The following is a 23607-nucleotide window of genomic DNA, read 5'->3' as shown; positions in this document are numbered from 1 at the left end:
CAGCTCTAAATCTGCCATCAGTGGCTGTCTACCAAACAGCCAATGGGGGCGCTTCCGGAATCCAAACTGGCTTTTGGTCCGTTATCTGATGCTGGACGTCCTCATGGACCCGCAGCATCAGATTTTACCCATCAGCAGGAGAGAGGAGCATGAGCGGAGCCTGACCTAGCACCTGGATTCAGGTAAGTGGCTGAAGGGGTATTAACCCTATAGTGGCAGGAAAACAGCTTTGTATCCCTTTAAGATTGGATAGGTATTCAGGGTTATTCAATAAAGTTAGAATTGGTCCACACAAACAAAATAAGAGGATTTCAACTGACAATTCTCTAATCTACTAAAGGCAAGTCTGGTTGAAATTCGGTAATATTATATTTATCAAACACTGAATTTAAACTGGTTTCACTAACCCCATTTATTCCTGCATTATTGAGTAACTCTATCAGACTTTAGTTAATAGACCCAAAAGAGAATTTCACATTTTAGGCCAAATTAGCTTTACTTAAACCATAGCAGACTTTTCCAGTTTTACTATTCAGGTCTGAACTGTAGAATTCACTTTGAATTTCCGACAGTTCACATTTTGATTAATAGCCCTGTTATATTATACACTGTGACCAGGATTGCTCTACAGCAGAGAATGACAAAATTAATCAAATAAGAGGCAGCTGTGCCACTTCTAGCATGGCTCTCCTCCTTCCCTGTTACATCACTAGCCAAACAGAATGTTGAAGCAGGTGTATAGTCCTGGAATCTGGTGTGACAATAGCACCTGCAAACCATGACTCTTACTGACATGCCACGGTGACTAGGTTCCCGTTAATGTATATGGAATCCAGGGGATCACTCCACACCTAAAGGTAAGCATTGAGTTTAGTGGATCGTTTATCAATAATAAAAGGAACCTCAGAATTTACTATATGAAGTCCCCACCTCTTTGCAATTCCACCATAATATTCTCATCTCATTTCAGAATTGGAGCAACATCAAGACCATTTTGTGAAATCTTGAAAATCAGTGAAAATAATCAATAAAGTAATTTCAACCCGTCAAGATGCATTTTTATAAATGTGCATAATTAATGTGAGGGTATGGTTACCAGAGGTTCATAGTGATCAGCCAGCACCAAATATATAGTTTGGGTGGTTTTCGTTATTGTTAATATGTAAACAGTTATTTGCTAAAGTGAAATTTTCTGAGCAGTCAAAATAAATTTGATCCTGAACTCCAGAGCAGTCACATTGGACATATAACTCACATATATAATACTTTATATTGTTCAGTTCAGCTATTTTGCCATTTAATTAGAAATTAATTTTTTAGTGAATAGCCCTCAGAGTTAATTTTATTATTTATTTATTTTGGTTTTTTTTTTTTTTTTTATTGCATTTTGTTGTGAACTGTAATATTGTTGAAATGTGGTATTTGATACCAATGTGATAGAGACGTTTGTCAATAAACTTTTTATTTTCGTAGTAAGCTGCCTGAAAGCTAAATTGTTTAAAACCAGCTTTCACATGACAACTTTTTTTTTTTTCCTTTTCCTAATCTTGTGATCTTTCAGCTATGAAGGAATAGGAGTCACGCCTCTCTCCAAAGCATGTGTGGCAGTCACAGCCTGATCTACAAATACAGAGATCAGTACCAAGTTTCTGCAAGCAACTTCTTATGTGTTTCCAGCCCAAATGACTTTGCCTACCATAGTGGAATATTCAACTCATCAAACCCAAGTTGCCAGCACTAGCATGCCTCAACCTTCCAAAGACATGGACTACAGTCATAGCCTTGAGCAAATGAATGGGGGTATCTTCAAACCAGTAGAACCCCCAACACGGTCAACTGGCAGACTAATTATGCACAGCATGGCTATGTTTGGAAGAGAGTTTTGTTATGCAGTGGAGGCCGCATTTGTGACTCCTGTTTTACTAAGTGTGGGCTTGCCCAAGAGTTTATACAGCCTTGTTTGGTTTATCAGTCCCATCTTGGGTTTCGTTCTCCAGCCAGTGGTAGGATCTGCCAGTGACTACTGTCGATCCCGCTGGGGGAGGCGTAGACCATACATTCTGTTTTTTGGAATCTTGATGGTACTAGGCATGACGCTCTACCTTAATGGAGACACAGCTGTGACCGGTAAGGAAATGTAATATTGATTTATGCTTTTTTTTTTTTCTACACTTCTGTTAAGCATATTGTTATTGAAATTAACTGCTCTATAGTGAATTGTATGGACCCATTTAAGGAATAGTCCAAGCATCATAACCACTACCACTCTCTGTAGTGGTTATGGTACCAGGAGTACTCTGGTGTCCTCAAAAGGTAAGTACCCAGAAGCTACAGCAGGTATATTGTTGGCTTCACTGAGCTAAGCCCAGCAGTGCAAGAACAAGACTTTGCTGAGTGCTCTCATCCAATTTTTGTCTTCCTGCACCCTGGTGGAAAGTTGTCAAATCATTTGTCTACTTGGGAGGACAGTTTACCTGGTTCCATCAGGGTGTAGGGAGACACTGGCTGAGAGCACTCAGTTGATGCTCTCAGTAGTGTGCTGGGCTTAGCTCAGGGGAGCTAACAGATCCCTGCTGTAGTTTCTGGCTGTGACTGATGCCCAACTCATCCACGTTTTTGAACCATTTGTTAACCATTTGATTACATAACCTGGGATCAGGGCCTCTTAAATTATGCTAATCTCTCTCTAAATTATGCTTTCATCTTTCAAGTAAATCCATACTCCCTAACAGCAGTGTCCATTGAAGCAGTAAGTCAATGGGCGGTGTAAAAGGGTGGGCCAGTGACGCGGATCATGTAACCAGAACTTACGAAAGGGCCGAACATGCCCAAAAAGGAGGCGTGTCTGCCCAAAGAATTGGAAGGCTAGTCTAGCATGAATGCATGTCAGGCTGCCTGCCAATCATGCATGGTGGCCAACATCCATCTGCCGGCCCTGCCTGGGATGGTGCCAGAGCTCTCTGCATGCTATAGTAGTTATGGTGCATGGCATTTTTTAGACCATTCAAAACTGGAATAACAGCAAATACATAAAAGCATCCCCATGTTACGCATTTCACATCTGCATCCCTATTAAAATGTGAGATGATGAGGTCACTGAAGATATGGAGTGTAAACTCTGATATCAACGAATAGAATATACAGAAATAAGAGGGAAAAGGACCATATGTCGAAAGCTCTAAAACTGGAAAAGTATAGGGATTCACCAAGAACCTATATAAACAGTGCACATAGAGTGATGTACTAAAACAATAGTAGCAAATATCCAGGAGCTTCCTGATAGAACGGGTATAATATAGGACCCTGAGTCTAAAATAACACACTTAAGTGATTAAAAGAGGAAAAATATCCCAGGGTGAATGAAACCGCTTGCCAAATACTTCCATAAGGATAGAAGGTGTAATAGTCAGAAGGCAATTGGATGCGGACTATTAACAAACATATATTGTTATTCACTTTTTGTCATAGTGGTTTTTGCTTGATTACAGTGAATTTACAATATATGTTTGTTCATAGTCAGCATTTCAGCATCCTATTGCCTTCTGACTATTACACCTTCTATCCTTATGGAAGTATAATATTTGGCAAGTGGTTTCATTCACCCTGGGATATTTTTCCTCCAGGATTCTAGTCACCTTTGCCATACATATCCAAGTTATTTATATACATATTGTATATTTTATACTCTCTCTCTTCTAATCACTTAAGGGTGTTATTTTATACTTGGGGTCCTATATTACACCCGTTCTATCAGGAAGCTCCTGGATATTTGCTACCACTGAAGATATGGGTTACCAAAATTATTGTCATGTGAATAAGACTTTTGCATTGTTTGATCATTAGCATGTTTCTGACTGCTGGGTTAATTTCGGCATGCAGATCTTGTGATTTAGATCATTTAATTTTGTAGTATTTGTCAAGGTGAAATGGATTTGAAGTGGATATGCTTATTCTGAGAAACTTGGAAAAATTGCGTTCAGCAGGGCAGAAATTATTTCAACGAACTATACTTTTTTTTTTTTTTTTTTTTTTTTTTTCTAGAACTAACCCAATAGAAATGGAGAAGAGTTGTTGCTGTTGTTGTTATGCATACATTCCCAAATGTATTGCAAGGTTTAAAATGAATATAAGTAGACCAGGACTTCAGTTGTATTTTCATTTCTAGTCACATATGTCGTAGCAGCACAGGTTCTAATAAGGGAAGTGGAGGCTGGTTCATGGTGTCTGGTGGGAAATTGTATTGACCTCCCTTCCAGAGTTTGGTTCGGGGGGGGGGGGGGGGATAAAAAGTGTTAGAGAAAACCATGTTGCATATGACTAGTTCTGGAATTTATTCCCCCTTTTTATTGATGATTGAAGACGGTGCTGATGGGCTTAGCAACTAATTGTACCAAGATTCTGGACGTTTGGATACTTTGTATTTTCCTGTATTTGTGTGTCTTAATCAGGTGCTGAGTTGTATCTCTTTAAAGTAGTTGGATCTCTCATTGATTCAGATGTACAAAGCGAGAAAGGAGCTGAGCGCCAACAAGTTGGGGGTAGGAGGGGGATGTCTTAGTCCTTTGCCTTTAAAATTCACCTGCTACCACCAATTAAAAGGCAAGCTGCACTACAATATTTTAGTTTCCATGGTTCTTTATTCAGTAATCAGTATTTTCCCCAGAATAAGATCTGTTTTGCCTTCATTAGTCTATAATCAGTGGCTAACATATTACCTGTTTAGATAAATGTCAATGTTTGTGTTTGTTTCCCCCTTTTATGCTGTGTTACTGGCAATGCCAAGACATGCAATGTAAATTATGGCATCTGGGGGGGACAGTGTGTGCTTCTGAAGGAATGCCGAAATACTTGCATATACCCTAATGGATAATGATACTGCCGGCACATGGATGACTGTGCATGGATAACTGTGCTTTCTATTTAAAGAAAACAGAAAAGTACAAAAAAACTGATACATTGATTCTCAACACGAGTAGTGAAAAATCACTGTATCGCCTGGAAATAAGAGTAGTCGCTGTGATCTTTATGCATTGTAAAAGTTCTTACAGCTAAGTAGATATAGTGTATAAATGAGATCTAGTGGAGAAATAAACCTAAATAATACAATTTATCCTTTGCTCCTAAGTCTATCTAGCTAGTTTTAAAAGGAAGAGAGGCTATTTAATATAATTACTGACGGTTTTTTTTTTTTATTGCTGACATTAGATTTTATCTCTCTCCTTTCCACTACAGACTCTGCTGGCATCTTGATTCCCTGGGTATCCACTAGGATACAAGTGTGTGTGTGTGTGTACAGTATTACTACTAACCTAGATATATGCATGGCCATTTGCAGGGAAGGGGGGCATATTTGTAATGACATCCATGCTTGGTCCCTTTTTGACAGTGTCATGAAAGGGAAGGGGCATAGTCATGATCACATAAAGGCAGGGTGAATAGCATTTTCACAACTATGGTGTCAGGATTACATGTTTGTATTCCTGACACTATAGTCTTCCTTTAAGCAAATTAAAGGAACATTCTAATCACATAACAACTTCATCTAAATGGAAATGCTATGATACCAATGCTATGATACCCTTCAAGGGGTTAAACCGCTCTCAAATGGTTTAACCCCAATGGTTTCCTCCAGCTGCAAATCTCCAGGTCGCTCAGTGGTATTCAGCGAAGTGCAGATTGACGTACGGCATGGGTGCTACAGATTGGCGATACTGGTAAGTTGACGCTCTAAGTCAATCGCTAGTTCCCGGTTCATAAAAATGTTTTACTTTTTTATGAATGGGGAGCTACTGATTGGCTTAGAGTGCCAGCTGACCGCTCTAGCCAATAAGCGACACCCCTACCCAACGGCACTCTGTGCTTCCTGACACTCAGTAAATAAAAGTGAACACATTATAACTGATATATATTTTTTTTTTACATGGGGTGATGAGAAGGTCCAATGTTTTCCAGGCAGGCCCTGATCCCTTTCTGCTCCTTCTCCTACTTTACCCTTTCTGCTCCTCGCAGAAACCCTTTCTGCTCCTTGATGTCAATTCCTGCTCATTTCTGTTCCTTCTCATACTTCACCTTTGTGCTCCTTCTGTCCCTTGCTGACTTTCTGCTCCTTCTACTTTACCTTTGTGCTGATTTACCTTTTCTGCTTATTTCTGTTCCTTTTCTTACTTTACCTTTTCTGCTCCTTGCTGACCCTTCCTGTAGGCTGTCTCTCCCCATCCCTCACTTACCTGATCTGTAGGCTGTATCTCCCCCATCCCTCACTTACCTGATCTGTAGGCTGTCTCTCCCCCATCCCTCACTTACCTGATCTGTAGGCTGTCTCTCCCCCATCCCTCACTTACCTGATCTGTAGGCTGTCTCTCCCCCATCCCTCACTTACCTGATCTGTAGGCTGTCTCTCCCCCATCCCTCACTTACCTGATCTGTAGGCTGTCTCTCCCCCATCCCTCACTTACCTGATCTGTAGGCTGTCTCTCCCCCATCCCTCACTTACCTGATCTGTAGGCTGTCTCTCCCCCATCCCTCACTTACCTGATCTGTAGGCTGTCTCTCCCCCATCCCTCACTTACCTGATCTGTAGGCTGTCTCTCCCCCATCCCTCACTTACCTGATCTGTAGGCTGTCTCTCCCCCATCCCTCACTTACCTGATCTGTAGGCTGTCTCTCCCCCATCCCTCACTTACCTGATCTGTAGGCTGTCTCTCCCCCATCCCTCACTTACCTGATCTGTAGGCTGTCTCTCCCCCATCCCTCACTTACCTGATCTGTAGGCTGTCTCTCCCCCATCCCTCACTTACCTGATCTGTAGGCTGTCTCTCCCCCATCCCTCACTTACCTGATCTGTAGGCTGTCTCTCCCCCATCCCTCACTTACCTGATCTGTAGGCTGTCTCTCCCCCATCCCTCACTTACCTGATCTGTAGGCTGTCTCTCCCCCATCCCTCACTTACCTGATCTGTAGGCTGTCTCTGCAGTCTGGGAGTTGCTGGCTGCATGTGCTGCTCCCCTGTGGATTCAGTCAGGAGAGAGAAGCTGGGATAAGATGCAGCTTCCTATCTCTGTCTGTCTCCATACGCCGATATTACACTCTATTTTCAATTTTACGCAAAAAATTGTAAAACAAGCTGAAAAATCCAAATCCCCCCCACCCCCGCGGACGCCCATGGATATATGCTGTTACTAATATCTACTATATCCTCTTAGGTACTAGGTTAATATCCTGGATTAGTAGTCTTTGTATACTGATATGTCAAAAGAGGACACTACTCTTCATATTTACTAGCCTTACAAGATATGTTTTTACCGGGAGATATCTTTTACTATATATCAGCCTATACAGGATGTATGGTCTAGGAGAGTTCACCTTTATTGAGATCTATATTTTTACATTTAAACTCTGCCTAGATACAGCAATTTTGAGCTGATATATATGTGTGTGTATAGACATAGGAGCATACCTAACTAGGTATTTGTTTGTTTATTTCTCCACAAGATCTAATTTATACTCTATATCTACTTAGCTGGAAGAACTTTTTTATATTGCAGAAAGAATATCACAACGACTACTCTTATTTCCTGGCGATACAGTGATTTTCACTTCTCTTGTGTTGAGAATCAATGTATCTATTTTTTTGTACTTTTCTGCTTAGTTTGCATTACGGTTAAGCCCTTAGAGACCCCTGGAGTCTCGGATTGGTGCGAAGGATAATTGGTCCAACCTGGACGCTATTTTCTATTTCTAGTGCAGCAGGCGGCACTACCCTATTATCCTCTGTTTGTTTAAAGAAACGTTATAGCGTTCTACAAAACTGTATTCCTAACACTATTTTAGGTCTGCCCCCAATGCACATGAAAGGGTTAAACACCTTTTTAACACTCGCCTTAATTCCAGCAATTTGGTCCCTCGGCACTGGATCCATCTACTCTTCGAACAAAGCCGCTAGAGGTTATCTTAACCCCTTAAGGACCAAACTTCTGGAATAAAATGGAATCATGACGTGTCACACACGTCATGTGTCCTTAAGGGGTTAAACCTGCAATGTAAACATTGCAGTTTATCTGCCGCTACAATGTTTTCACTTGCAGGATTAAAACTACAGGGGCACGCCACCCAGACCACTTCAATGAGATAAGGTGGTCTGCCAATAGTGTGTGTTTTTTTTTTTTTTTTTAAAAGAACTGTCATCAAACTTTTATTTCTCATGTTTTATATTACATCTAAAGTGTTTTTTTTTTTTTTTACAATATATATCAGTGGAGTCTGACCCAACATGGCTGCTCAGCCAGATGAAAAATAAAAACGTGACATTTTCTTTAAAAAAAAAAAAAAAAAAGCTCAAATTTGTCCTTTTCAACTGTATTGTACTCCTTCTTCAAAAACTTCAAAAACTTCATTTATGTGGGTGAATGATGGAGATTTGACTACAGTTCCTTTTTAACAGAGGTAAAAGGTTTCTAATTGGATGGCAGGGGGTAATTGCAAGTTTGGATTATTGTGCTCAGTTTATTAATAGCCGTTGCTGTGTGCCAGTTCACCTCTAAATGTCCAGCTATTTATACATGTCCTTACTGCCATCCAAACAAGTCTGTATACCAAAATGGCAGCTATGGATATTTCTGTGATTATCTCTTCCTCTGAGTGCTATAGGAGGGGAGGGGGCTATAATCATTGCTATTCTCACTGGCAGCTAATGGTTAACACATTCAAGCAAATCAAAATCACAGCAATCTCTAAGGATTTTATATGCACATTTGTAAGAGAAGGCTAAACTATGTAAATGTCATGTTTCACAGAGAGACCATGTCAAGCTGAATAGTAATAAAAATAAAAACGGTTTTCATACACCCATGGGTGTAAGATAACATCTCAAGTTATTGGTTATTTTTAAGATACCCACTCGCTCAATACTACACCAAATGACTTTCCTGTGTTGAGCTGGCACATTTGACAAAAATGCTTTGAGTACACTTATAGAAACAAAAACTATTGGCAGGAGAACACTGTGCATTTAAAGAGACTGTATAACATTTATAGCTTAAAAGATTAGATACATTTACTCAAATGACAACTACTTTTTTTTTTTTTTTTAAACATACTTCTTTTCCAAATATCATTTAATGAAGGCACAGTCATTGATATGATGTGGTACCCTGCATGTGTAAAGGTAAGAAAAGTGCTTTTGCACAGCATCATTATAATAATCAATAAAAAAGGCCCCTAATATATTAAAGGTTGAAAACCAGCTTATTGTTGATAACCTCATATTTAAAATATAAAATCCTAAGAATCTGTCCACTCTGCATAATTTGAAAATGACCCTGATTCTGGCCAAGGTAAACAATCTCTGCTCTCGATAGGCACACATACCACTTTCCCATTTTGGCAGAGCGAGCCCCCTAAAATCTGGTATAGTGCCTAAACTTCTTTATACCTTACAGACAATGCCCATGCTTCTGTCCTGCTGTGATAAGAAAAGTCTCAACAGACCTTTTTTCCAAATATTTTTATTTTTTTGCAACATAAATACCCAAGGATTGCTTTGCACAAACTAGCACAACCCAGATTCAATCTGGATCTTAATATTCCAAATCTAAAACTCTAATCTATCTGCACATTATTAGTATCCTTAAAATTGGATGGGAGGACCAGGATAACTTACAGTGGTACCTTTGGAAATGCAACTTTGCCCTAACGCAGCACTCCCTCAATTACAATGCACTCCTTACACTTCCCTTCCAGAGTTAGCCAGGGATAACTCTCTATTGGCATCCACTATTAAACCGTGGAAGTTTATGAGAGCGCTTCCGGGGCTGCAATATACCAGATACCCTTTTATGTAACCCGCTCTTTCAGGACTGGATGGGACAATATCCCTACCGTTCCTAGGAGGCTGCAGGCCATGCTAGAATACATAATTTCTTGGAGCACAATAATAAGCAGATTCTTACCTTCCGTCAACTTAAACTTACATTTCCTGGCCTCGATGTTCTGTTCTTTGCATATCTCCAGATACATAGCCTGCTTAACACTTCCATATTTCAGTTCTGCAGATCCAATCAATCTATTATTTGGTTACACAGCCTGACATTCCTTCCTATTGAATTTTTTCCCTCTACTTCCTGATCCAGCATCGTCTAGATCAGTGCTCCTCTACCCTCTCCTCAACGCACACCTAACAGGATTTAGGGATTACCCAGGTGTGTCTAAGGTGTTTAGATTATTCAGTGACACAATTAGTTTTATCCTGATGGATTACACACTTCCTACGTTAACACCTGATGTACTCTTAACAACCACTGTTAAGTTGCTTAAATTACTTCCAGTGACATCTTACCAGGAGATGCATTTTAAAAATTGTACATTACACCTACTACTCCCCTCAAAAAACATTTTCTTTCAAAATTAGGGGCCCTGACAAGTATTTGAAATGCGTGACTGACGGAGCAGACCTATATCATTTGTTTCTGGGAGTATATGGAGATTTACATTTTAGAAACAGGTCAAAGATTACATAACTGTTATTGTGTAGACCGTTCCATGTCCATCCATCACTAGTGACATTGGTGGACCTAACTGAGGACTCTGGGCATATTAACAAACTGGCCCATTTGTTTTACCTAGGAAATATATACTACATCATTGGATCCTTCCCTCCCCTCACCCAGTGTCTCTGCGTCATACAAAAGTCTCCTTTTAATTTAAAATGGATTGGATTGTAGCTTCATTACTTTAAGAAAAATCTTTTTCTAAGCTGACAACCCGATTATTTAGATATATCCCTTCAGTCCAAAATAAATTCCACTTTTTTAAATTGACAGATGGATATTAGACTGGGCGACTCCTGCCGAGTGAGAGCGCATGGTTTTTGTTTATGCTTTGACTTACTTTATTTAGTTTTCATGATTTTTTTTAATTTATTTTTTTTAAAAGAAATGTATAAAACACAGGTTCTTAACTTGTAGTGAGTATGCTGAACGTTGGCTGGCCATCTAAAGGCTCCTCATCGAGCAGCTGGCTGCACACTAAGGAAGAGTAGGCACCTACCTGTCCTGGTTATTTTGTTTAGATTTACGATAAATGCTAATGGACAATTTTAAAACCAGATTACAAAAAACAACTTATATATATTAAATATAAGTTAACATCCCATGACATCATTTATTGTATATAATTTTACATTATTTTTTTTCAGGGAATATTATTTAAATGCTAATTGTATCAACTCCCAAGCAAGCCAGTCCTTCCCCATGATCCCAAAAAAGTGGTTTATTGCCAGGTCATTGGCATCAAACACCATGACATCATCACAATGTTCATGTATTGCACTAACCAGCTCTAGAGATGCTTGCCAGATAGATTTCACAGCAACTCCAGTGCATGTACTATAGTTACTTCAACAGAGCAGGGCACTCTTCTACCAATACCCTGACACTCAGTTGAGGACATCGGCTCTATGCTGATAATTGATGAAAACGTGGGTAGGGATCAAATTGTTTAAACCAGTTTTTTTTTTTATTCAAGTGAATATCCCTATCTCTACCTAAGACCATTGCTGGGAAGAAAAGTAATTGGTGATGAAAAGCAAAAGTTTCCATTTCATGTGAAACAAACCCCACTCACCATAGTTTCACATATGCGGAAAACAACTTTATGCAGTTCTGGTTTTCTTGCTAAATGTACACTTATGTTTTTATAATTTTTGTTTCTACACATTTTTATTTTTTATTTTTTTTACAGCTATCTTTAAGACTGCACCAGAGAAGAAGACTTGGGCAATAGTTATTACTATGCTTGGAGTAGTGACATTCGATTTTGCTGCAGATTTCATTGATGGGCCAATCAAAGCTTATTTATTTGATGTGTGTTCTCACGAAGACAAGGAAAGGGGTCTTCACTATCATGCTCTTTTCACTGGTAAGTCCTACATTGTATGTACTTCATAATTGTCTACATGCTGCTCTATGAACTTTCTATATACCTTTTTTAGAGTCAGCATTTTTATCTTGCACCAGGCCAGATTCAATCTTTTTTTTTTTTTTTTTTTCTTCTGAATCCATTTCATATCTCAAAGTACTTTTCAGTAATGCTGGTTTTTCTAATCCTAACCATATCATGCTGAGTGGAATAAGAACTGGTCATCTGATCGGGTCACAAGAGATTCTACTGCAGTGAACTTGTGATCACATCAAATGAAGAGATCTGATTACACTTCTTTTTTTTTTTTTTTTTTTTAAATGAATACAAATTGGGGGAGGGGGATTTTAAAATGTGATCTTTTTATGTTTTTTAAAAAAAAATGCTATCGGAGATCATTGCTAAAATCTCATTAGTTGTAGGTTAGTATAAATTGCATACATAGGATGAGATTCGTGATTAAAGATATCGAAACTCTTTAAACATCCTTCTTTTTCATAAATGAAATGCACCTTCACTTTACCTCTTGCGTAATTTCACCCCTCATTCCTTCGATTGTAAGCTTTTTTTTTTTTATATATATGCCGCGCTTGACTTGTTGCAATGACATGTTTGTTAATTCATTTTATTGAGCAGCACTGCGGAATGTGTTGGCTCTTTATAAATAGTAATACTATTTACCAACGTTTTACTAAAATATCAATAAGAAGGCATGGATATCACCCACCTGTCTGTGTGTGTGTGTTTGTGTGTTTTTTTTTTTGTTTTGTTTTTTAATAAAAATATATAAATATATATAGTGTTAAACAGCTGTCAACATTTTTGTGCTAGATGTATTTAAAGGTATTCGTTTAATAAAAAAAAGTGTTTAAACAAAAATGGTTAATTCAGACAATTCTATATTGTCAGTTTGTGGATTCATATAAACGTGAAACTCCTTAATGTGTTTTTTTTTTTTTTACCCTTTCACGGGAGATGTGTGTCTTAGATCTCTGAAACAATTTTCTAGAGTTGTTTATAAAAAAAAAAAAAATTGTGGTTGTTACACTGTTCTTAAATATTAACTGTACTAGTATTTACTCATCCTATTTAGTGTCCTGGGCTTTCTGCTTGGCAAATGAAAAATATTATGCTTGCAGTGGGGAAATTAACACATAGTGTGTTTAGTGATGCTTTGGATACAATTGGCCTCTGGCTAAAGAAAATCTTTTTTTTTTTTTTTTTGAGCTGCACATAGCAACATAGCACCAGTCTTTGTAGTACACTAAATTGCAAACTTATGATCTGTGTGGTCACATCTATTATACCTTGCTATCAGACTACTGGGCTTATTTATTAAGTAATTACTGATTTGTTTTGACTTAAAGCGGAATCGTATAAATTTAAGGCAAAAACTGTTTTGAAAAAAAAAAATCTTCAACTTTGCGATTTAGCCTTAATATTGTAATTCAGTTTTTTATTTAAACACAATTCATCTAATTCACTTTTTTTTTCTTACCCTCATTAACGTAGATTTGTTAAATAGAAGATACGTAAACATAAATTAAACCAAAATCTTGGAAAAGGGGCTATTCCCATTTTTAAAGAGGCATTCTCAGCACCATATTACCATGCTGTAGGACAGTAGTCCTCCGACTGTTCATACTTTTACAGTTCACCATTGGATGACACCAGCATACACTTATAGTTGTTATGGTGATTTAATGAAGCTTTAAGTAAAAATTTGAGAGCGCCATTTCTTTCGATAAATCCCACTTTCCCATAACTCTAAATTCATGTAAACATTTACAGCCTGCATGATAAATTGAGGACAGTTGGACTACATGCAGAATCACAACCCATCTATTGACTTTTGTGTAGATATTAAAAGATTAGGCGACCTGCTATTGGGTTTTAATATTCTTGTTCATGGTTTTCTCTAAACAGATATATTTTTAATGTTACTAATTTGGTTTAGCTACATCACACTATTTGTTCATTATCGTAGTTAGAAAATGTAAAAGTAATTGATATTCTTTTCTTGACCTTAACCTAGTGTTGGTCTTTTATTATTTTTATATATGACAAAAAAAGACATGCACTTTTTTTCACTCTTTGTCAGAATGAACACGAAGCTACAGCTGGTTCTTTTTTAATGGTGTGAGTGTCACACAACAAAACCAAGACCATATATGGCAAGTCTAAAGTGTTAGGTATAAAATTATTTCTTTTGATCAGATAGACCAAATCTGTCCATCTTGCGTTACTATCAAAACTTCCAAGGGCAGCATTGGAGCACACTAGTTCAGGACAAGAGTTCTACATATAGAAAGGTTTCCGTGGACTATTGGTGTGCAGGACATGCTAGAACAGGAGTGGTCCGGAAGTAGACCATTCATCCTATTGTAAAACTACAACTTCCTTATTGCTTTACCAGTTATAAAATTGTCAAGGCATTCTAGCAGTTTTAGATCTTCAACAGTTAACCATCTACTTCTTCCCCTATTCCATACCCCCCAAGTGTCTCTACTTTGGAGGGACCGTTCCTATTATAGGCCCATATCCCACTTTTAATTTTTTTTTTTTTTTATCCTAATGTCCTCAGTGGTGTATTTTGGATTTGTGCTGCCCAAGGCACGACTAAATTTGGGCACCCCCAAATCTAAATTTGCCCCCCCAATTCGTGTCAAGGTTACTTTTTTGACTAACAGACACAGGTCCTCATTGATACATGCACTGACAGATACAGTTATTGGCGCACACACACTGTTTAACCAACACACACTTTCACTGCAACATACACACTCTCAGGTACACATTACATGACTGACACATACTCAGACATACCAATCCTCACTGATTTGACACACTCTGACAGACACACACTCACTCACTGACAGCGACACACTCTCACTCGCTGACAGCGACACACTCACTCTCACTTGCTGACAGCGACACACTCACTCTCACTTGCTGACAGCGACACACTCACTCTCACTCGCTGACAGCGACACACTCACTCTCACTCGCTGACAGCGACACACTCACTCTCACTCGCTGACAGCGACACACTCATTCTCACCAATTATTTTTTTTAAATTTAAATCCACCCATCCTCTCTACCTTTGGGAGAGCTGGAGTGGATATAGATCCAAATATTGATCTTTGTTATATTCAGAGGAAGCCCAAATTATTATTACAAGTGCACTTTGAGAAGCATGAATTAAACACCAGACGCATGTTTGTTATCAAAATAAGCTTCTGTTGTTTATTTGTCAGTTGGGTTTTCATACATTAAAAAGTGCTTACGTGTAAATACTCATATGACCGTAGTAGGAAGGGAGTGAAAGGGTAAAAGGAGTACAGATAAGACATAGGGATGGACGTCATGTACATATAACAAATTAGTTCTGAGAAAGAACAAAATGATTTGACAATAGACCGCTCAGGTGGGAGCTATTGGCTCCTGGAACTAGACATAAATGGTCTTAAGTGTCGTTTTAAGCATCAAGCTTTTTTTCTGAGTCCAAGTTAGCCAATTTTAATATAGGATATAAAAATATGACGCCTTGAAATTGTAAATACAGCCCTGAATATCCCTATTTTCTATGAGCTCTATTTTGTTGAGTGTATAACAAAGCTCCACTCTCCAAAGCAATAATATTCACAATAAAAAACAAAAAAAGTTACTTGTGCACTGTCCTCAATCCCTATGCACACCCAATAGGTGGAGGTCTTTTAGCATCACTCCAATGGCCATTAAAGTGCAACCCACCTGCCATGTAGGCATTGTATTGTATTTGCCTCTGTATTACACAGCCATGTTACAGTGCTGGTACCCATGCCATGTATTCCCTGTGCGAGTTAAGTATGAAGGGGTTTAGAAAAATACCCCTCTCTCTCTAATTGAAGATTTTGCCTTCTAGCCGAAGATGGCAAGGTGAATTGTTGGTGTAGGACCCGCCTAAGAAGTTTTGTTTTGATATGGCAGGTGGGCTTGTGCTTGAATACTAAAAAAAAAAACTCGACATATTCGAGGGGGGAAAGGTGGATGTTGGAGAAAGTAGACTAAAAAACCTGGCACAGTAGGCTGGAAACCTTTTGGAATTTTGTAATAACTACTTAAGGCTTATGTTTACCAACCATATTTGGGACAGTGAAAAGCATTTTTGAGGACTTTCCAGAATACATTTTTGTTTGTGTCGGTTTGGTTTTTGGTCAGGATAGTGATTAGCTGACAAGAGTGCAATGCTAAGTTTGCTCATTGGCCTTCTGATCATAAAGGACTACAAAGTCACCCACAGTGGCGTACATACCAGGGTCGCAGGGGTCGCGGCTGCGACCGGGCCCGGCCCACCAGGGGGCCCGGCCACCCTGCGACCCAGGTATGTACCCACAGGGCCAGCCTCTTCTGCTGGGGGGCCCAGGAGCCGGCCACCTCCGGGCCCCCCGAGGCTGGCCCTGCTGTCACCCGGCTGGCTGGCGGGCGCGCGAGGGAGCACTGTCCCCTGGGTGCTCCCTCTTCAGCTCCCTCGCGCACCGCACTGAAACCGGAGCCGGAAGATGACGTCATCTTCCGGCTCCGTCATCAGTACGCGGCGCGCGAGGGAACTGAAGAGGGAGCACCCAGGGGACAGTGCTCCCTCGCGCGCCCGCCAGCCAGCCGGTTGACAGCCTGGCCAGCAACACCACTGGACCCCAGGGAATCCCCCAGCTCTCCCACAGGTAAGGAGGCTGGGGGGATTAAACAAACAAAAAAAAAACCGTTTGAGTGTGTGTGTTAGTGTTAGTGTGTGTGTGTTAGTGTGTGTGTTAGTGTTAGTGAGTGTGTGTGTGTTAGTGAGTGTGTGTGTGTTAGTGAGTGTGTGTGTGTGTTAGTGAGTGTGTGTGTGTTAGTGAGTGTGTGTGTGTTAGTGAGTGTGTGTGTGTTAGTGAGTGTGTGTGTGTTAGTGAGTGTGTTAGTGTTAGTGAGTGTGTTAGTGTTAGTGTTAGTGTTAGTGGGTGTGTGTGTGTTAGTGAGTGTGTTAGTGTGTGCGTGTGTGTTAGTGTTAGTGAGTGTGTGTGTGTTAGTGTTAGTGAGTGTGTGTGTGTTAGTGTTAGTGAGTGTGTGTGTTAGTGTGTGTGTTAGTGTGTGTGTTAGTGTGTGTGTTAGTGTTAGTGAGTGTGTGTTAGTGAGTGTGTTAGTGTTAGTGAGTGTGTTAGTGTTAGTGAGTGTGTGTGTGTGTTAGTGAGTGTGTGTGTTAGTGTGTGTGTTAGTGTGTGTGTTAGTGTTAGTGAGTGTGTTAGTGAGTGTGTGTGTTAGTGAGTGTGTTAGTGTTAGTGAGTGTGTGTGTTAGTGAGTGTGTTAGTGTTAGTGAGTGTGTTAGTGTTAGTGAGTGTGTGTGTGTTAGTGAGTGTGTGTGTTAGTGAGTGTGTTAGTGTTAGTGAGTGTGTGTGTGTGTTAGTGTGTGTGTCTGTTACTGAGTATGTTTGTGTGTGTCTGTCACTGAGTGTGTGTCTGTCAGTAAATGTGTGCGTCTGTTCATGAGAGTGTGTGTGTGTGTGTGTGTCTTAAGCACTTACCTTTCTCCAGCGCCGGACTCCCTTAACGCTGGGGATCTCTCCGTCCCCATCCGCCTCTCAGCTCCGAATACACATGCGTGGCAAGAGCCACGCGCGCATTCAAACTGCCCATAGGAAAGCATTACTCAATGCTTTCCTATGGACGTTCAGCGTCTTCTCACTGTGATTTTCACAGTGAGAATCGCAGAAAATCCTCTAGCGGCTGTCAATGAGACAGCCACTAGAGGCTGGATTAACCCTCAGTGAAACATAGCAGTTTCTCTGAAACTGCTATGTTTTCAGCTGCAGGGTTAAAACTAGAGAGACCTGGCACCCAGACCACTTCATTGAGCTGATGTGATCTGGGTGTCTGTAGTGGTCCCTTAAGTGTATGTGTTTATGCATGCACTGGCATACATACCGCGGTCGCATGGGTCGCAGCCCTGCGACCAGGTGCCCGCCGCCATGTGTTGCGGCCCCAGCCTGCGCAGAGTAAGCGCTCGCACGGGGGGAGGGGGGGGCCCCGGATCAGTTTTCGCACCGGGGCCCCATGGGTTGTGTGTACGCCACTGGTCACCCAGATCATTTGATCTCAATTAAGTGGTCTGGGTGCAGTGGTAATGTAGTTTTAACCCTTCAACATTGTTTTGTAGAACACCCCTCTAGTGGTTATCACAATGATGGCCACTAGAGATACATCCGCTGCACTGGCAGAGTAAAACATAATTTACGTGTCACGGCTGCTCCTAGCAAAGCATTGAATTCCCGCACAGGTCTCAAACTAGTTTTTACTACCTTGTTCCATTACAGAATTAACCTACACCATTTGCATATCAGATTTATCAGGCCCATAGGGGCAGTTTAGAGTCTCCAGACCCAAAATGCTGTCTAGTTCCCTGTGCACAAGAACAAGCCTGGAACTTGCCAGCATTTCGGATCTGTACTGCTGTTATAGGCATGATCAATCTGATATGCAAATGTTGAGATTTATTTAGGGCTAGATACATCTTTATCTAGAATAAGTATATTTAATGACTGCTTACACGATTACATAGTCCTTAAAGAATGACAATATAAACACTCTTATCTTCTATTCTAAGTTATAAACCAGGATTAGTTTTTGTTTCATTATAAGACTGGACATCGTGTACTGTTATCTATTTTGTATCATGTCCTTCATGCAACTTACCTCCTTAAAGGCCAATGGCAGTTTATACAATCATAGCAACCAGTACTGTAAGGATACTATTCCAAAAATTGATTCACCCCCCCACTCCGTTAATGCCTGGAGGGCTGTATGGAAGCCAAGCTAAATAAACATGAACTTTCATGATGGTACACGATCATTAGGAAGCAAATTGTTAATTATAATTATTTACATCCCACTTACTGTTATTTAAGGGAAGTACCACCATTTAAGGAGTCTCTAGACCTTTATAAACCACTGCACCCATTGTCGTCTTGATTATCATGTCCACAGAACCTTAAGATTACATGATTTTATTAAAGTACATGGTCATCTGTACTACTTATCTTTAATAAGGTATTTTACTAGACTTTTTTATGATCTATAACATCATCTTCCTCTGCAGTTTCATTTCCTTTCTCCCAATTTGAAATTTTGTTGGCTTGCATAATGGATACATACTTTTGGTAAGATATGAGTTACCAGATTTTGAAATCCAGCAAGCATAATGTCCTTTTTTTTTTCAGTATGACAATTTAGTTGGGATAAATGGGTAATGGCTATACCTGTTTTCCAATATGAATAACTGCTACAAGGAAGAAAAGTGGGGTGGAAAAAGAGCGCATCAGAACAGGGAAAATGGAATAAATGTATATTTATTTTTTTATTTTTTACCAATTTCTTTTGCTAAATAACTTTAATAAAGCCTTAAAGGACCACTATAGACACCCAGACCACTTCAGCTCAATTAAGTGGTCTGGGTGCCAGGTCCCCCTAGTTTTAACCCTGTAGCTGAAAACATAGCAGTTTCAAAGAAATTGCTATATTTACATTGAGGGTTAATCCAGCCTCTAGTGGCTGTCCACCTGACAGCCACTAGAGGCCACTTCCGTGATCCTCCAATGCAAAAGTCTCATTGAGGACACGCTGATGTCCATAGGAAAGCATTAAGTAATGCTTTTCTATGGGTGGCTTTAATGTGCGCGTGTTGCTCTTGCCCCGCATGCGCATTCAACGCTGCTGTAGACAGGGGGAGGAGAGGTCACCAGTGCCGAGGGAGCCCAGCGCTGGATTAAGGTAAGTGGCTGAAGGGCTGTTTTTCTGGCACAATAGTGCTCCTTGAACAATTTTATAGTTCCTGACATAGAAGCAAATATGACTGAGAGTTATATAATGTAAATAAATTACAAGAGTGATTTTTCTTCCTATAGGTCTTGGAGGCGCATTGGGTTATCTCACCGGAGCTATTGACTGGGAATCTACTTTCTTGGGGACACTCATGGGTTCCGAATTCCAGGTCATATATTTCTTTGCAACTTTGGTATTCCTTGTGCTCCTTGTTATACACATGTGCAGCATTCCTGAAGTACCTCTTGAAGATGACAAAGGAGAAACACAGTCCTTACTAAAACATGACCATTTAAAAGCCTATGGGTTAGTAGATAAATCCCAAAATGGAATTTTGAAAACCTTAGAAGAGCAAGATACAGCAGAGGATACAGATATTCAGGTAAACCTTTAGTTATATATATTCTATGTTTTTTGTTTTTTATTTATTTATTTTTAATTTTTGATTTGATTTATTTTACCCCATAGTCTGCTAGCAAGCTGCTCAAAACAAATTCCTCCATGGAAGATGCATTAAAGGAAATGTTTTCCTTTCAACAGAAATTGGCACTATTTTTTTTTTTAAAGATCTTGCTACACCCCCTGACTACTAATCTGATATCTGGTCATGTTACTTCCTGGTTTAGTTAGATCAGTTGTGATAAACTCAGGCAATTTCACCTGTCTTGAGCTGCATTTGGAATTTTGTTATTGGACAGGCACAGGAAGTCTAGGCTGGGGAATAAGGGGCTGCTTGCAAAGACTTCAGACGAGATCTGTTTTTAGATCTGCCCCAATGGGAAAAAAATAAAAGAATCGAACGCATGCATGTTTTCAATAGGGATATATCTACTAAACAGTGATTATTTGTTTGGGCAGTGAAGTGTACCTTTTAAAGTGTAAAAGAGCTAAAAATACCGGTCTTCATATAGTAACCTTAACCAGCAACCGGTGGAGATGTGTCCATACAGACACATACCCGACCAGTTTTTAAATAGGAAAAAAAGTCTTTGTAGTAGTTTAGAAAAACTAAGATTCTTTTTCTGGAGGGGAGCGTGAAAAGGCACCAAATATGGGAAACAAATAGGATATATTTAAGTCTGTAATAAGTTTCAGTTCTGCAGGATCCTTTATTGGTAGCTGTTTGGAGAAGCTTTCTTAAGAGCATCTAGGCATGTGAAAAAATGGGTCTGGTTTGAAATCTGCCCTATTTCAGCAGGTTTTGCACGTGCCTAGTGTCCTTTAAGAAGGAATTTCCATTGAGTTACCATTAAGGCAGCAGTGCAAGCTGCTCATGAGAGAGGCATGCTCTTGACCTCTCTAACAGGGCCATCATTGGCTGACCGCACCATGGTACATGGAGCACTGTGCTGCTGGTCAATAATCATTTTAATAACTCCTACCACACTTACCCACAATCTAAAGTGCTCAGTCACACTACAGAGACCTGAGACGCTCAAGTTGTGAATTTTAAAACTGCAGGACTGGGGCTGTGACTCAGATGACTGATCTGATGTACACTGTGTGTGCTGAAAGACAATAGTGAGTCAGCAATAGCTGACATGGTTGGGAGTCTATCAGTATCTTGATGCGTTAACCCTGTGCGCATTGTGTGCTGAGAGTAGTGGCGGCTCTAGACTTTGTGAGGCCTTGGGCAAAACTCAAACATGAGGCCCCCACTAACACCTAAATTAAAAAAAAAAAGGTATTTGCATTGTGTGTATAAGGTGCTGTAGTTGTGTTGAAGGACAAGCTTGCAGTGCTGGATACAGAGAGCTAGTCTCTGAATTCATGTTAAGAGGCTTGCAGTGTCTCGACTCCCTGTGCTGCTTGTGTGCTCTCTGACTGTAGTTATGGCATCATTTGCAAACTAAATTTAATTTGCAATGAACAAATTTAAACAAAAATTATGCTAATTGTTTATACAGGACTGTGGGGTATGATTATTTAGGCGGCACTGTCATGGCCAAACTCAGTTATTTTTTATTTTTTTACATTGTAACTCCCACCCGACTCCACTCATCAAACTGCCTCCCTAGTCACCCCCAAATGCCCCTATATAACCTATTTTTTTTTTTTATCTGTATTTCGTGCCCGGACCTAGGTCCTGGGCACCACCTTCTTTGTGTGGGCAGAGGAAGTCCCTGTGGGACACGTCATCTGCCAACACTAGATAGCGCTTTGAAATTCCCGTGCATGCCCAGTTAAACACTTGGGCATACGCTATTGTCCGAAAAGTGGACGGGAATTTCATATATTAATTCATTCGTCAGAAAGAATAAGCAATAAATAGAAATGTCACTGCAACTTAAAGGAACAATAAACTCATCCTAACCACAATAACATACTATGGTATGATTGTCCCAGTGTAAGTTGTCAAACAATTTGCTAACTATTTGACTTCTTACCAAGAGTCTGAGGGTTGTCACTTCCTGCCTCTCTGTAACTCCTGCAAGGATCTTCTGTTTGCTCTCCTGAGGACCAGCTCATTGGCTGAGAACGCCAGGTAATTGGTATCAGACAATGAGCTAAGCCCTGCACTACGTAGAATAGTTACATGTAGAGAGCTTCCTGTTGCATGGAAGCAAGTGGAACAGGCTGGCACACGCCAGGTTAAAAAAAAAAAAAAAAAAAATCAAATCATTACTATGCTCAGGAACTTCAGGTTTGTGAATGCAAATCATTGTGCATGCAAGGCCTGTGGTGTAAGAAACCTAGTCTGGGCTCACGGTGATGAGATACACAGGAATCCATATTTTTGTTGCGAGATTGATATTGTGGCATTGTTTTACCAGTGTGAAATCATATGAGCTGTTAGGAAAAAATATTTTTTTTAACATGGCAGCAGTGTTGAGATTGTTTAAATTTTAATGTCATCGATACATAAATGCATTGTGAGCATAACTTTGGGATATTGCCAAACTGATCATTTGTGCATATTTTACAATACTCAAATTGGCATTTTACATAAATTTACGCTGCATGTTAGAGCTATGGTGTAATACTGTCCCCAATTACGGTCTCTGCACAAGGTTGTATACAACTGTAGTGACAGCAGACATCACAAGAAGAAGTTGTACTGGCTGCTCTGTTTGCACATATATTGTATGTAGCGTGCATACTGGGCAGTTATGCCATCTATAAAATACATAAAAAATTAGGTAATAGAGTCCTGCCTATTGGGTCCTTTTAATCTATATATAGTAAACATTGCAAGGATAAAACAAAATTCATAAAAAGCCGCATTACTAAAAGGATACTTTATTCACTTTTCTGCAGACATTCCTTATCAAACAGGATTATAAAATTAGTTCATACTCTAGGGACCGATCAAGAATACAGCCAGGGGTTTGGAGTCAAGCCTATTGAATATTTCAACATAAATTACACCCCCTCATATTTATAATCACAGAATAGTGGATTTTCCTACAGAAGTTAATGGACTAAAGCTTGATAAAGTGCAAATGTTAAGAGACTCGCATATGCGATTACTATTATAGTTGTTGTATACATGTTTTTTTCTGTGGGAAACAAGTTATACTTTAACAAGTCAGATGCCAAAGAAAGCACAGGAGGACTTTCATAGGAGATATTTTCTTAGGTTACCTAGCCCTTCGTTCCCCCGCCATGATCTAATTAAAAAGGTGTTTGTTAAACTGGACGTAGTGATATAGAAGTGTATCTGCCCTGTTTATGCAGTCTTTGCTGACTTGCCCTGCTCGGAGACACTTCCCCAAGTAGGACAAACCTTGTCCATGACACTGATATGCCGGCTTCCTTGCCAGGATGCCAGCATCTGAACAGAGTGCTGCTGTGTCACTCCAGTCCTACACTCCCTAGTCAGCTCTATCATTGCCGACTAGGAAGCTGCTAGGCGCTGT

General features: G+C 39.9%; 1 protein-coding gene across 1 annotated transcript in view; it reads left to right on the top strand.

Annotated features, from left to right (window-relative positions):
- The first annotated feature begins 758 nt into the window (after nucleotides 1-758).
- SLC45A2 (solute carrier family 45 member 2) overlaps nucleotides 759-23607 on the top strand; it is a 113449-nt gene continuing 90600 nt past the window's right edge. Inside the window, exons 1-4 of the mRNA XM_063456840.1 lie at nucleotides 759-857; nucleotides 1562-2127; nucleotides 11737-11913; nucleotides 19831-20129. Coding sequence (XP_063312910.1) covers nucleotides 1683-2127; nucleotides 11737-11913; nucleotides 19831-20129 — 921 coding nt within the window. The 5' untranslated portion in view covers nucleotides 759-857; nucleotides 1562-1682. The remainder of the gene's footprint in view (nucleotides 858-1561; nucleotides 2128-11736; nucleotides 11914-19830; nucleotides 20130-23607) is intronic.

This window comes from Pelobates fuscus, chromosome 5 (assembly GCF_036172605.1).
Source record: "Pelobates fuscus isolate aPelFus1 chromosome 5, aPelFus1.pri, whole genome shotgun sequence".
In the NCBI taxonomy this organism is placed as follows: domain Eukaryota; kingdom Metazoa; phylum Chordata; class Amphibia; order Anura; family Pelobatidae; genus Pelobates; species Pelobates fuscus.
This window is presented reverse-complemented; position numbering and strand designations above follow the sequence as displayed.